The sequence below is a fragment of the Gobio gobio genome, assembly GCF_949357685.1.
Source record: "Gobio gobio genome assembly, chromosome: 15".
In the NCBI taxonomy this organism is placed as follows: Eukaryota; Metazoa; Chordata; class Actinopteri; order Cypriniformes; family Gobionidae; genus Gobio; species Gobio gobio.
Genome location: NC_137108.1, coordinates 22595620 through 22612411, shown reverse-complemented (window position 1 = coordinate 22612411; position 16792 = coordinate 22595620). Strand labels below are relative to the sequence as shown.

At 38.6% G+C, this 16792-nt stretch overlaps 1 protein-coding gene across 2 annotated transcripts in view; it reads left to right on the top strand.

The window, feature by feature from the left end:
* Positions 1-16792, top strand: part of deptor (DEP domain containing MTOR-interacting protein) — a gene marked incomplete at its 5' end in the record, with an annotated part of 48604 nt that overhangs the window by 22596 nt on the left and 9216 nt on the right. For both annotated transcript variants that reach the window (XM_079836719.1, XM_079836718.1), the window contains 2 exons: positions 1947-2129; positions 10183-10320. In XM_079836719.1, the coding sequence (XP_079692845.1) occupies positions 1947-2129; positions 10183-10320 (321 nt within the window). The remainder of the gene's footprint in view (positions 1-1946; positions 2130-10182; positions 10321-16792) is intronic.

The following is a 16792-nucleotide window of genomic DNA, read 5'->3' as shown; positions in this document are numbered from 1 at the left end:
TTACTACTCTAACCATAGTTTAACCATGGTATTTGTGGTAAAACTGTGGTTATATTATGTGGTAATCAATTAGCCAAAAAAACATGGATACTACACTTTTACTATAATAAAACCATGGTTCATTTTCGTAAGGGATTAACATGACAGACAGCAGCAGTAATATTAGACTGCTATCACTTTAAGAGCTTATACACGGACCCAATATACTGTTATACTACAATGCATTTTCTCTCAATTATTTACGTGTTTAACGAAATACTTGCCAAGACAGGCATTTTGACAATCTTGTGTGTATTTGACCGTTTAAGCACAGTAAGCCAGCCAATCATTTTGGTATCTGTAACTCACAAGCTGTTTGAGAGGCAGCTTTATGTGCACACCACTTATATAGATCAGTGGTGCAAGCGCTTTTGGTGAGAGCGCAAAACCTGTGGAAGTGTGTAAAATGATGCACAATACAAGCACTATTTAACTGGAGCGAATGAGATGAGTGAGTGAGAGGAGGCTGGTGTGTGTCACTTTGCCGTCGGAGAGAAGAGAGCGAGAATGCGCTTACATTGACTCTGCCGCTGGCAACAAAACGGCACCAGTCCGGGTCCAAGCATGCGAAAAGTCCTTTGATTCTGGTCCATGGCCGGTCTATCAGTGCATCTCTAGTTGCTGCTGTTTTTACTGCTGCTGCTGTTGGTTATTGCTGCTGTTGCTGATGCAGAGCAAGTCTGAGACTTGCTACTGCCAGTACATACACAACATGCTGCTGTGAGCCAGTAAGAGACATGCTGCTGCTGCACAAAATAGTGTACATGAATTATCTGTAGCAGATCTATTCAGGTGGAGCTGAGGAAGGTGGAGGGTTTCTGCAACTGCTTCAGCAAATGCTGACCTAGTATTTGAAGGTTGACAGTGAGTTCATGGGCTACTCACATACATTTTTCTGTTGTTTAGGATAATATACCACTGCTTGTTTGCTCACAAAATTCTAAATGAATAATGAATAAAATAATAAGGTCCACTTTACATGTCTGTTACATGGTCCCTTCTTGTCTTATTAGGTATTTCATGGCCAGAATAAACAGCAAAATGGACCAGGCATTTTTGCGGAAAGGCAAAAGACTGAAGTGATCGTCAGACAATGAGCGAGTGTTTAGCCTGTTTAGCTCAGCTCTCTCCCACACACATCTGCATTCCTCTGAACCACAAAACATATGCATCCACTATGCTTCACTGTCCATACCATATATGTTTGATTTTGCTCGTTTCCCGTTTTCAAGAAAGACTATTTTATTATATGTTGATAGCAAAGGAAATGTGCACACTAGGCACATTCGTATTGGTGGAAGGAGCAATTTTTCCTGTCATATGTCTTCGAAATATTGCTGAAACTGAAGTAACGGTCCTATGATTAGAGACATGGCAGAATAATAACACAGTAGAGCTCTGAACATGGTAATAAAAATGGAAAGTTAATGCTGTCATGTGAAACTAAATACTGTTTTTGAAACATGACTCATGGGATGTTATGCAAGAAGGGAGTTTAGGGTTGCTCTGTGACTCCTACATAGGATTATGGGATGGGATTTTAAGATGGGATGTGCTCCTCTTACACAAACACACTCACTAGACTTGGTTAAACTGGTTCTCCTGCTTCTAGCAAATGAAAAAAATAAGAACTCTTAAGAAGGGACTTTTTCTGCTGTTTTGCCACCTCTGCTCTGCCCCCTTCTCTTGGTAAAATAAACCACAAATAAATAAATAAATATAATTTATATTTTACATTTAAAACATTAATAAAACAAAAGCCTTGATATAATAAGGATATTGGGCTGAGTTTTGTATTCTCAGTCTTTCACTTCTAGATTTTAGACCAATGTGGCTTGACAGTCTTCAATTCCAATAAACTGACATATGACCTCCTTTCTCTATGTGTTTCTCTTTCTTTCCCCCAGTTTCTAACAAGCACCATTTTGTGGATGGCGGTCTGCTTTACCAATTCAGAATGAATTTCCGCCGGCGGCGACGACTGATGGAGCTTTTGAACGATCGCTGTCGCAGCATACCGGAGAACCATGACAGCCCTTTCTGTCTGCGCAAACAGGGCTCTGAGGGGGGAAACACCAGCTTCCTTTCAGGTTAGTACACGATCATAAAGGAAATCCACAGAATGCATGCACACTGGTGTTCATTACACCCAGTAGTTTATGATATTGATTTTCAGGTTTAGTGGACACGACTGTGATCATTTGCAGTGGCAGGTAGATAATGTACTTTTGGATATGGTCATGCATTTTAATTTTCTGTTGATGCAGTGCATGTGCAGTTAATGAAGTTAGGACAACAAAAATCAATGTCAGTGTTGTAGTAAGGAAGTTGCTGAAATGGCAAACCCTTGTTTTGAAAGAGTGCGTCATCTTTGCTTTGAATTTGAAGTGTCATATCTGTGTACAAACAAAAACAAATCTGTTTACAAACATCTAATCAGCTAAAATTATATTAATTGTTGTTACTTTATTACAATTTTAATCATATTCAATAATATTCAAAAATGTTATACATTTGTAATAATCAGAATTATAACATGATATGCAAGTAAAATAAATAAGCAAATAATTTACAGTGAATCCAGGGCTTGATATTAACTTTTTTGCTCACCAGTCACTGTGATTAGTGGTTTGCCACACACAGAAAAACGTTTTTTTTTTCCTCAACTCTGTTTATTAGGGATGCCACAATTCTCAATATAATATTGAACCGTTCGGTACAGCATTCACGGTTCAATACGCGCTTGTGAATTGGTTTTGCATTGAATTCATTTTTTTTTTCTCTCCGTTTATTTCGGCTCTGTTTGAGTATGCCTGAGTCTACGCGATGATATGAGCAAATATCCAATCACTATGCACTAAAGTTAGGGGGTGTTTAGCCACGCTTACAATGCTGGTGTCAGAGAGTTATACTCACGGAACACTATAGTTATTCACAATCACGAAGTTCATTATTTGCATGCATTTTAAAGCCTTGCTGGTTAAACGTTTCATTTGTTTTAACATGTGCTGAGTACAAGCACTAAAAGCCTGTCAAACACGTGATTACGGGACTAAGTAGTCTTACGGCGCTAATATTGTCAAATACACACTAGGTTAACATAAACAGAGTCGGTTATGTCTAAAGTGAAAGTAAAATCGCGTGTATCTGTATATTAGATGTGTAGAGGTCTAAAATTGCCAGCTGGCGCAGCCTAGTGAACACGCTGCCGCTTGTCCTTAAAGGGACAGTTCACCTCTAAAATAATGTCATTATTTCCTCACTCTAATGTTGTTCCAAACCTATATTAATTTCTCCTGTTGAATACCAGACAGCTGATGGTAGCAATTGACATCCATCTTATTATTTCCTACAATGGGGACCAGCAACTGTTTGGTTTCCAACATTCTTCAAAATATATTTTATGTCGAACAGAAGAAAGAACTTTATCCAGTTTTAAAACAACTTGAGCGCGAATAATAGATGACAGAATTTTCTTTTTTGAGTGAAATATCCCTTTAATGTTAATAAAACAACAAAAGACAAAGAGAAAATCACTCACTGCTCTTGACTGAAAAACTAATACAGTAGCTAAGAATCAATGAATATTTTATAGTGAAGTCTATGTAGTGTTTTAATTTTACATTAATTCATCAATCTCATACTTAAATGCTAATGTACAGCTCTGAGCTGCCAGTATAAATCTTTATATACATTTATTTTATATTATACAATACACTGTCCTGTCGCCTAAGAATAGAATAGCAAAGAAACTGATGTGACTAGCCATCAGAACCGAACTGAACCGAACCGAAAACGTGGTTAAAAAACGAGGTATGTATTGAACCGTGGACTAACTGTATTGTTGCATCCCTACTGTTTATATTCACTTAAAACATAACTGACTTGTGTTTTCATGTATACCTGCCAAGCCCGGTATTTTGACATTATTTTCTGTGTACTTGACTGTTTAAGTGCAATAAGGCAGCGAAAACGAACTCAAGACTTTGGGTGTAGGGGTGTAACGATACACCAATGCCACGGTTCGGTTCACATCACTGTTTTGGAGCCACAGTTAGGCTCGGTTCTGTTTGCTGTGGGTCAGGGTTCAAGGCAGGGCACCAGCAATAACAACACTAGATTTACTTTTAACCTAATGATAACAACAACAATAATTTAATTTATTAACTTTCTTTATTAACTTCTTTAGAGCAGTTAGCAAACCTGAGTAAACTAAATTAAATGAATGCCTCCACTGTAGACTAGTCTAGACAAAAAAAAGCACATTTATTCCACAAAAATGAATGACCACACACAAGTAATATCCCACTTTAGCCTATTTAAACACATAAATTGTATGTATTTGACTAATACTGATGATGAATAAATAGGCCTATAAGTTAAAGCTATTAAATAGCAGTTTTGTAACACAATAAAGTAGCCACCACACTAACTTAAATGTACAAAATAATTTATAATTTATTTACAAAATAACATAAAGTGAAAATAAAGTGGCATTTTGGGGTTATGGAAACAACAATTACCATGGCAAATAGACAATACCAACATTAACTGTTAATGAATCATATAACCGCTCCTGATTAGCACAGAATACATACAAATCCTTCCCAGCTAACACACAGCATACCTGTTACGTTATTTATTGGTACTTTACTTTTATATACTGCAGTATCATATGCATGTTGACTAAATTCAAGCATTAAAGAGAAAACAGTGTCTTCACTTTTATCTTTTTACACATTCATTTCCCACATATGATTGAATGAGGAAAGGAAAAACAAAAGAAAACAGCAACAACAGACTAGCATGTTGACTACTTGAACATACATTTTGCTCTCCTTTCTTTCTGGCCAGCAAATTTCTCAATGACTCTCTGATTAAAGTCAGTCATCTCAGTAGTGTCATGACATTTGCATATTTCAGTCAGATATTTGAGGTCTCTTACCCCCGTTGTTGTCCACAAAACTTCAGTACCGACACTTTGAAATAAAAGACAAGGAAAGCAATAAAGGGCATTGCTAACAACACATCCAGCCAGCCACTTACGTTTCTCATAACAAGCGCGTGATGCACCGAGTGCAGCTTCGTCCTCTGTCACTTGCCTGCTGCTGGATTTGTAAATCGCGTTGGTCCGGTTCGGGATCCTTTATCCTTTTTTTTTCTTCCAACGAACGCCTTGTGAAAGAATTTGGTTTAACTGCTGCCATCTCTACGAAAGTGATCATCCTAGCAAGGTTTTGGCGGAGTCGGAGTGATTGTGTTGCCCGCGCACTTTCGCTTTAGTGGCCAAGAGCGGAAAGTTGAATGCTACAGTTGACGAGAACCAATCGGATTGGATAAAATATAACACGCATCCAATTCTGATTCGCCAGGGACGCAGCGACCTGCGTCCGGAGGAGGATCTTTAAGAAACCAATTAGAGACCAGCTTCAGGTCACATGCTGCCCGTAGATTTTTGGACTCCGATAGACATCCATTTGTCCGGCATCCCTCGCCCATGAAACCGCATGAAACATATTGAAGAACGAATAAAATAGTTAACCGATCAAAGCCAGTTTTTATTAAATGCTGAGGCTCTTACTGACAGCCGGCATGTCGTATGAGTAAACTATTTTATTTCATTTTTATATTCATTTTTGTATGCATGTATATTTCTGGAATTTTGATGGGGGCGGCGCCCCAGCGCCCTCTATTGACAAGCCGCCACTGATCAAATATCGAGGAAGAAAACAATAATGTGGCATAAGGTGAAGTGAGAACTGGGCTGCGGCAGCTGTGGCGGGCGTGGGTGGTGTATCATGGTTTTTCGGTTCGGTTTGAATATCATTACACCCCTATTTGGGTGAGCACAAAATATGCGGGAATGAGTCATTGCTTATGTGCGCTTACTAGAGCTCTCAGGTGGAAGTGTGCATAGTTTGTGTACTGAAAGTAATGAATGTTCAAATAGGGAACGTTGTAGTTTCTTATCGGCACAGATGTTTCCAGATCTCTTTGGGAGAGTTAGTCTGCTGAATCTGTCATATCATCTTGTTTTTGTGATGAGTATGTGAAAGGTGAACATGTCAAGCAAGCACAACATGCCTCTTTTGCCCGATTTTCCTCTATTTGGTCTAGTTATACTCCATTTAAGTTATTTCGTATTTGTCATTATTATAAATTTGACCTCAGGTTTATAAGACTTCTTCTGATGCTTGTTTAGTTTTAGCTTTAATTTAGATTCAGGCTCTAGTGTTTTGGAACACAGCATTATACTAGATAAAGCTGCAATTGAACCTTTATCACATTGAATAATGTATTACAGTAAATGTAAACTTTCAGAACAAGTGTTTTTCAGTATTTGCCCGTTGATTCAGTATCACAGCGTCATGAGTCAGTAGAGGAAATTAGCTCAGGGTGTCTTGGGAGTGGGCCTTTCTGGTTCCTCTTGTGAGAGCTAAATAAAATATGAAATGTCATTTTTCACTGGCTTGTGGTGTGTGTACTGTATGTATGGTATGTGTGTTTATTTAACTTGTGCAAGTGCGTGCATTTATGTTTCAGGTAGATTAGTATTACACAACACTATTTTCTGTACTTGTTGCACAACAATATAATCAGTGATTTTTTTGTTTTGTTCTGATGACGATAAAATACATTTTACAGCGATATTATTCAAAAGGATTATTCTAAAAAATAAAATTAAAGGAACACTCCAGTTAAACCGTTTTCGAATCCATTCAGCCGATCTCCGGATCTGGCGGTAGAACTTTTAGCATAGCTTAGCATAGATCATTGAATCTGATTAGAGCGTTAGCATCTCACTCAAAAAAATGACCAAAGAGTTTCCGTATTTTTCCTATTTAAAACTTGACTCTTTTGTAGTAACATTGTGTACTAAGACTGACAGAAAATGAAAAGTTGTGATGTTCTAGGCCGATATGGCTAGGAACTATACTCTCATTCCTGCGTAATACCATGGGTGCTGAGGCACAATGATATTACGCAGCGCCTGAAAATACTCCCCAGTACGCTCCCTATGCAAGCAGGTTGTCACGTTGGTTATGTTTACGGAAATTAGACTATTTTCAGGCGTGAATTATTGTCTTATTTATTTTATTTAAATAATAAATAAACAAATAAATGCAAATACAATTGCAGACAAATGCATGCAAATAAAATTGCTAACAAATAAATGAATCAGCTTTCCATTTACAAATAAATAGCTGGTTATTTGATTGAGGTTTAAAAATGCTTAAAATTACATTAACTACATTTTTAAGCATAAATTCAATAAACATTATGAAAGATGACTTTGAAAATTGATTTTATATATCCTTTTATTTGTGAATCTAATATATTGATTTCTTTCTTTTCTTTGCATTTCACACCTAGTTTAAGGCACAATGTAAGATTTTTGGATTAAAATATCCCAAAACCACTAGAACTATGGGTAACAATTTATAATAACTGCACGCTATGAATCATTATGCTTTGTTCTTGATTTATATGCATATCTATAATGTTTTTAATAATTGTATTTTCATAATTTAGAAATTATAAATTGATCAATAAAGTGTGAAAATAAAATGATTAAAGGTCCCATGGCATGAAATTTTCATTTTATGAGGTTTTTCAACATTAATATGAGTTTCCCTAGCCTGAATATTGTCCCCAAGTGGATAGAAATGTTGATCGGTGTAAACCCGAGTTCTGGCTGTCTTTCTCTGCCTTTGAGAAAATGACAGGCCAGACTAGCCAATCCTGAAGTCTCCTGGTTTGACGTCCAAGCAGGAACGGTTACCTCCCTTTCCTCCGCCCAGAGAATCTGGCACACCCATGCAAACGCTCGAGAGATCATGGGTTGTGAACGAGTGAACGCTGGCAGTTTCTCAGTGTTTGGATGTACAAATGAAAACAGAAGTCTTTTTTCAGTTCCTTCTGATCTGTGATCAGTGATTTCTTATGTGTAGCTAATTATTTATTATTCGTGCACACACTGCGGCTTCTTTCTCTCCCGACAGAACGGTGTTTTCTATCTTGTGAGTCAGTGTTTTTGTACGTCCTCGTCGCGTCTATCTGTTCTAAAATGTGCATACAGTCGTTTCTGCTCAACATAGAGAGCCACATCTTTAGAGATAAACCTCACACACGCCGAAGCTCGGGCTGACCGGTCGGCCTTCCACATCCCCGACCCCCAGTACTGCATCTGGCCCACAGCGGAGGCGGCGCGAGATTAAGCAGAAGGGGGGTAAACGTGAGCATATCCGGGCTAGCCAGCTTTCCCCACAATAAACTGGATTACATTCGATTAATGCTGTTGTGTCTTTGTTTGCGATGTGTACTCAATGCGCGTCACTGACACTTTTCATATGTTAGGAACATGTCTAAAAATAATGCTATTATCAACACTTACTCGTAACTCGTTCATCTCGACAGCTGTAATGGTACTTTGCATGTGTTACAAAGTTGGTAATAATGATGAAGACGGACTCGGTTTGACTGGAACTCGTGTTTATTCAGAACTCTCAGATACAAACACAATAAACTCGCGCTGACAGACAGCGCTCTCACAACTCAGTAGTTACTATAAATAACTTTGTTAGCAATCGCTCCGTGATGTCCGGTTCGCGAACGAATCATTCTTTTGAACCGGTTCTTTTTAGTGAACCGAATCAGTTCACCAAATCGGACTGAATCGTTCTAAACGGTTCGCGTCTCCAGTCAGCGCTGATCCATAATTTACTAAAGTTACTAACTTTCTGACATGAGTGACAGTCCCTCCGACTAGAAATAAACTAATAACCTGAAGTATGCTGTAACTACAACAGCACTGAACTGAGACTGACAGAACTGATGTGAAGTGAACTCAGGTCCATCCGTCTCTCTGGCAGCAGCTCGTGCCTGCTCGTGCGCTCGTGCCTCGTAGACCTCGTTAAACCACGCCCCCTCCGCTCATTTAAAATGCAAAGATGTCAGCCAATCACAACAGTGGGCGTTTTTACTGAAGTCTCACAGCAGACACGCCTCTTGAAGCGGTGCTTTCTGCCAGAGGGCAAACATCAGTATAGAAAAAATGCCTTTTATTTCTAAATTATGACATTTTATGATGTAAAAATCATACTAACAATATAAGTACACCTCAGGAAACATTATAAAATAATAGAAAAATGCCATGCCATGGGACCTTTAAACACATTATAGATATGCTTATAAATCAGGAACAAAGCTTTTATAGCTGTATTTATAAACTGCTTATTAATGTCTATTAATGCTTTATGAAGGATGAATTTACTAATGCTTAACTAATGCTTCATAGCATGAGTTATTATAAAGTTTTACAGAACTAGGTTATATATTTTGTTGACTTGTGTACTCATATTATCATTATATCCCAAATGTTTCCAAGAATGTTTCATCCAGAGAAATAAGCAATTTTAACCAGGACACGGACCGTTTTCGTGCATCGCCTATCAATGACATCATACCCGCGTTACCCTTGATTTCCCTTTTATTTTACCTTGCCTAATATCGATCTAGCTTACTGCAGTGTGCAACAAGTGTCTCCTAGTAGCCGCAGGGCGAATAGAGAGAGTAGCATTATAACCTAATTGTCAACACACTCAGGTGTATCTGATATGATAAAACAGCGATGGATTCCCCGAGCGCTGCGTCGTCTGCGGTATAATAAAAGCTCCACTGCGAAAATCAAGGCTATGCCTTTAATAGGAGTGGAATGCAAAAGAAATGCAAAAATAATTTGTTTATTTTTATAATAAAAAGCTTTATTTTAATGTTGGGGTTAGTGTTTGGCTGTAGCAATTACAATTAGCTTTATATAAAGCTAGAAGTTTATGGTATGTTCATTTAACTAACTAAACAGTTGCATATGTATTTGCCATACAGTATATTTTCATAAAAAGGAGAACTCGAACAGATGTGATGCCTCCCTCCAGACTGTTATTTCAGTTAGTAAATGCAAAAAAGGGATGTGTTGACACCATAACGCTATCTAAACTGCATAGGCACTATTGGATCATGTGTGAATGTTGTTTTCTGCTGGTAGAAGTGCTGCGTGTTTATTTTAACAGCTTCACTCTCTCAATTCCTCTTATCTATTCTCTATCTAACCTTATTTGTCTTTCTCTATCTCCTTCCCCTCAGTAAGTCCCACTAAAGAGATAAAGGTGGTGTCAGCGGTACGGCGGAGCAGTATGAGCAGTAGTTGTGGCAGCAGCGGTTACTATAGCAGCAGCCCCACACTCAGCAGCAGCCCTCCTGTGCTCTGCAACCCCAAGTCTGGTAAGAAAAGCCCCCTTCTTTGCCCAAAGACCCCAAATACATCATTTCAACATAAAAAAAAATGACACTCACCATCAGATGGGTACATTTTGCTTTCTTGTTGTCTTTTAGCTTCCTAACCTTCATATTAGCATTAGCATACCAGCTAGCGTTAGCAATTATTCTGCCCTGTTTTTAAAATAATATGGCCTCATTTTAAAATGTTTTATAGCTCCAAAATATTGAGTTGCTATTGCTTTCTTAAAACTAGTTTTGTAACTTTTAAGCAGGGATGAGGCTGAGTTGGAATCCAAACGCAGTAATAATATTTATTGAAGACAAAAACAGGGAAAATCCAAAAACGAAAAGTAAATCCACAATGAACAGGCAGGAGCACAACGACAGGAACACATATACAGGAGCAATGACCGACAAACAACAACTGAAGCACTGGGGTATATATACACAAAGGGAAACAAAGTTAACAAGATAACAAGAGGGAGTGGATGAAACACCTGGGGAAACTAATCAACATGAAAAACTACAAAGAACTACAAAACATGACACAAGACAGGAAATAACAAAAGTCCTCACAAGACAGGGAAACACAGGCTGGGATCATGACAAGTTTAGTGTTTCATTATCCTTTCAAAGGTAGTTCACCCAAAAATGAACATTCTGTCATCATTTACTCACTCTAAGGGTAAACCCAGCCTGATCTGCAGGCGATTTGATTTCGCCCTGCAGCTCATGGTGGAAACCTGTACATCTATCTATCCTGCTTCTGTTACAAATTAGCAGGAACCATCACAGACCGGCTTAGCCACCTAGCGCACTATTGGCGGGTTTAACACAATGACGGATAGAGAAGCGATGGATCATTGGTCTGATTGGTTGAAGGACTATCCAATTGACCTATCGGTAAGCCCCGCCCCCCTCAGTTACTGTTGCTAACTCGGACAAACAAACGGACTTGCTATATCTTACAATGACAGCTGTCAGTGTGAAAACCTTATCCCAAGATGTTTTTGGACACAGAATGTAACGTATATCCTGTCCGAATGATGGCCAAACTTTACTGATGGTTTATCAAGTTTATTATGTCCTTTTTCACTCCAAAAAATAATTTTAAGAGCTGAACAAACAAAGCATAAGAAGTGCGCATTCACGTCTCATTCAAAAACTAGCTCTCTCCGTTGCATTACCATTAACATGCACAGCAAATTACACAGAAACACAACTAACAGTAAACAAACATATACACAGAGCTTATGCCTTTTCGAGGGTGCAGTTAATAACTGGTAAACTTTTGTATCTGCAAAACTCCAATAAACTGCGTGCGAGCTCTCCCTTTCACTACTCGTAGACTATAATACCCATCAAAATAGGAGATCCTCCTTAGTAAGACAGATAATGTAGACCTTAAACATATCTAAAATTAAATTAATTTACATATAACCAGTTTATTATGGAGAGGCACTGAAATGTAGACCTTTGTGTTTTTGACCTACAGTGTTACATGACCTGAGAACTGTTCGTTATTTCTGTTTGTATGTTAGCAGGGACTTTAATTGTAACTTAACGAGAGTATGACAAACAGAAAATCCTCTCAGGATCCCTGGAATCAGTGTTACAGTACCTCAGGCACGACATTTTAGCGTTTTTGTAGCATAAACACCATCAAACCGATGAGAGCTTCGGATTTTCCAATGTTTCTCTATGGCACGGACACCTAAAGATGTCTGAGTTCCGGTCCCAGCGCAACTGATACTCAACTGCTATTGGCTCATCTGCTTTTGAGGGGAGGGGCTTACCGATAGATCAATTGCGTACAAAGTCATTTGAACTATGCCCGTTGATCACGCCTCTTGTGCAGTAGAAAATACAGAGCAGACTCCCCAGACCAATGTTCAGTCTTAAAAGATTGAGCTTGGTCTGGTGATAGCCAGACAACACCCTCTTATCATTCCAAACCTGTATGTCTTCTGAGAAACATGATGTACATGATGTACAACCGACATGTTGTAGTCACTCTTTTTAGTAAGAGGTTTTAGTGAGAAAAATGGGAATTTAGGTGATTTATTCAAGTCCCTATGGGAACTTAAGCATAAGCTTTTCTCATGAACATACAAAGGAGAGCTTATGGTAGAAATAAGAAATGTTTTATACCTCCAAAATACTGTATGTTTCTCAAGCTGCAAGCGACTTAAGGCACCCACATACTATTAGATAATCGGTACAATTTGTGGCACAATTCTCCCCTTCTGACAATCCTAGGTAAAGATTATTTTGATGGTTCTACAGATTATATTATCATATTATCCTGTGGTGTGAGTGAGGTGTATTAAGAGGGATTGAATCTGCTCAAAAAATGTCGGGGCCGCACCAATCTCAAATCATAAATATCCAACATGTTGAATATTTACAAAAATCCTGTTGTTTGGGGGGAACCTCGAGGACCAATGCGCGCGCACTCTGTAGATTATTACGTGGAACAAAACGATACCAAACCAGAAAGCGCGTTGACGGAAGATGGAAGCATAACACGACTTCATCCAACGCCAATGCTGTAAAAAGCAGTCCAAACACTATTATTGCTATTTCTTTTTGCCCATCGTCCGCCATGTTTGTTTACTGTGAAGTCACGCTTGACTACGAGAGTTTTCCTGTGTTCACAGTCGTGAACTTGATTATTTGTGAATGCAATCTGTTATTGTGTGTCACATCGCAGAAACCTGTTAAATCTATGATTTTTTTTTTTAATTGTCATGTTTGTTGTCTCTAATTGGTAAATCTAATACGATTTTAAAAAATCTTTTAGTGTGGGTTAGTCTTAACTGAGATGCCGTAAACTATACACTGCTCTTTGTGTGGCCTTTTTCTCCTTAATGAATTGCTATAGCTTTCTTTGTTTTGGTGTGTTACTGTTCCTTTAACAGAACACACTGTGTGGAGAGTGTTGTATATCTGCAGCAGATACAGTAGACGTCTACCACGTTTCTTAAGAATACCTCCGTCATAAGTTTGTGTGTTTGTGTGCTTTCAGGCCGTAAAGCCACATCAGCCTTTTCTCCCTCTGTTCCGTTTGGCCATTCTCCACTGTAGGTGTCGACTCATTAACTTTTCCACCCTTCTAACAGGGATTCTCCTTGTTAACTTGTACCAGTAGGATGAGGTAACAGGAGTATATTCAAAAGTATAGTTCACCCAGTATAGTTCAAGATTAAATTGGTTTCCTTGGTAGTTCAACAGTTGAAGTCCAAAGCTTACTTTAGTTTTGACACGAAAAACTAAGCATATTATGCGTACAGTTGAACATACAGCATTTCAAAAGGGCTTTTCACACTTCACTTAACCCTTGTGTTCTAAACCCTGCTTGTAACCTTGTGTAAAGGAATGTTTCACACTTGCAATTTAGTAGCGGCCTTAGCACCACTTTTTACCCGGGGTTATGAAACCCTGCTCCGCTTTTGCGGTATTACACCATGTCCTAACCAAACGCAACACTACACACAATAAAAGGTATCTTTTCCATGTTAATCAGACTTTTTGTGCCAACCAGCCATGACGGCGATGCACTACAAGCTACAGAGTATTATATTTTAGAAACAGTTTGTATTTCTGCAACATCCAAAGTATGACAATGATAATCTCAGTTACTGATTACGTACTTCATTTAATTATAATAATTCATTGTGAGTTTGAATATCATTTTGCGTGACCTTTATTGCCATACTGAAAGCAACAATGGATAATTCACTTCAAATTCACCTCAATGTGAACAAGTGTATTTTATGACAAAGGTTCAGTCACTGAATTTGATAATGTGCTTATCAATTTTGTTTTGAGAGCTCCGCCCACACACATTCTTCTGATTGGCTGTGGTTTTCAATTGATCTGGTCACGTCTCATCGTGCCGTGACTGGTGTGGATAGACAAATTGCTTGACGCTAGAATCTTTTTGCATTGTGTCTGGATAGGAGACGGTGTTACTCCCCTCATTACATTGCTAAACTTGTGACAATGATGTGGCTGGATGGTTCGCAACCGACAGCCAATAGCATGCCTCATATTCACATGCTTTGGGCAATTACTGCACGTTGTTTCAGCATTCGAGGGGAAAAATGTCAAAAGAGACATTTATACATTCAGGAAGAACTTTATAGTACACTTGGCAATATATAATATGAGGATGTTAACGATTAATCGACAAACGATTAATTGCAGATAATAAGTTTAATCGATAAAACTTCTCGATCATCGATAGCAGGGTCATGCGCGTGCTGCTCAACCACAAAACAGACACAAGGAAAAAATTAAGCGACCGCGCTTGCAGTTATGTTTGGGACCATTTTACAGCTGGAGTTACACCTTCATCATGACTATAAGTTTGAGTGTGCCTTTGCAGCCTTTTGTATTGTGCAAATGCAAGTTTGTGCAAGTTGTAATATTTGATGCATTTGGTTAAGAATTAACACGGTAGTAAATTGCGCCGGTGATCCTCTTCAGCTTCAGCGCGCAGCTCAAACAGCAATGCTGCTACTCAACTAATAATGACTGTGATTGGGACTGTCATATTACACAACCTTATAAAGAGAGCAATATTTTAATTAAACATTGCGAGTTATTTTTTGTTAAGTTACCTGTTTCACAATTGGATAGTCCTTCAACCAATCAGACCACAAGAGGCGTGATCAACGGGCATAGTTCAAATGACTTTGTGCGCAAATGGATAGTCCTTCAACCAATCAGTCCACAAGAGGTGTGATCAATGGGCATAGTTCACCTGTTCCGTTGCTCGAGGAAGAGCGTGTGCACAACATGAGTCACGCATTCTGACTCGCACGTAACTTAGTTCAAGTTCACATGTACATTCGCGCATTTTGTGCAGATGTAATTTGTATTGTAATATTATGTTTATTTGGTATATATCTGATTAATCTCATATAGGATGCGTTTCTTTGAGTTAAATAACCCGCTAGCAAAGAGCTTCAGTGTGTTTATTCACGCTTCAGCTTTAGCGCGCGCAGCTCAAACAGCAGTGCACTATTAATGACTATATTTATCATCATAACTATGATTGGGACTGTCATATTACATAACATTAATGAGAACGTAATAAATGATTGTGAATTAGTTGGGTTTAGTTGTCGTTTTCAGCGCGTTTTTCCAGGACATTCTGTCCACACATTCTGAATAACACGCATCTGAGGCGCCGTTGGTGACACGTCGTATTAGAGGTTATATTTGATTATTAAATAAGTAATTTAATTAAATGATCAATCACATCGACATTCTGACATGGAACACACATTTCAAAGTAGAATAACTGGCTGTTGAGAAACTTCTCTGAGAAACAAGTATAGGTGAATTTAGCATGTTTCTTAAATATCTGCAAACATATTATGGTATTTTTTTATGCTTTAATAAAGTGAAAAACTTACAGCACCTTTAAAAATTTTTTTTTTTTTTTTTTCCCTTTTCTCACTGCCTTTTACAAATAATTTGAAGAAAAAATTAATGGAACTGGCATGCATTTTCTTATTTTACTGTCTCAATCTGTTTTTTCTCACTCGTTCTCCTTTTTGAGTGTGTTTGTGTGGAGTAGTAAACTCTGACCCATAAAAACTCTCAGGCTGTGATCAGTTGCAGTGCACGCGTAGTGTGTACGTGTGCGTGTGTGTGAGAGAGTCTGGCAAGAACACATAGTCCCCTTCAGGAAAGGCAAGGAGCACAGCCAGCAGGCAGAGAGAGAGAGACAGACAGACAGAGAACATTTTATACACACACTCAGACTCATCCTCCACCACCAAATTAGAGCATTGGCCTCCATGACGATCCAAGGCAAGTCTGAAGCATGCCTGCAATGAAGCATTCCACACCTACCACATGACTCAGCCTTCATTTCACCACAGCACAACTCCCCGCTTCATATTCTGCCCCGGGACAGTGAGGCCCACTGTTAAAACCAGACCATTTTTTTGTCCAACAACAACGTGGATCCAAGATGCAATCTGTCAACAGAGCGTTTAACGTTATAACATGTTGTACATTTTGATTTTGAGAAGGAAATAGGCTGCTTTTCCAGGCTTTTTTGCTTGTGTGTTTTTACCAGCGTGTAAGGAGACAAGCATGCTGGGTTTGGCAGGGCCATTGTCTGCCTCTGATTGGTCAATTTGCTCATCCAATCCTGGGATTGCTTAGCTCTCCACCCAAAATCGATGAAACCAAAATCAACTCAAGACAAAAGAGAACATCTACTTGTGACTTTTATTTGTATAGCGCTTTTGACAATACATATCGTTTCAAAGCTGTTTTACAGAAAATGCACGTGTCAATGTAAACATTCAGTCTCTCCCTTTCTTTCTCTCTCTCTCTCACACACACATAATCCTTTCTCCCTGCTTTAAAAAGGATGTGGCATTGTGTGTGAAAGGTTTCAGGCATGTATAGAGTGACTTTGTAGGGGGAATGGAAAGGCCTTGGCCACGTG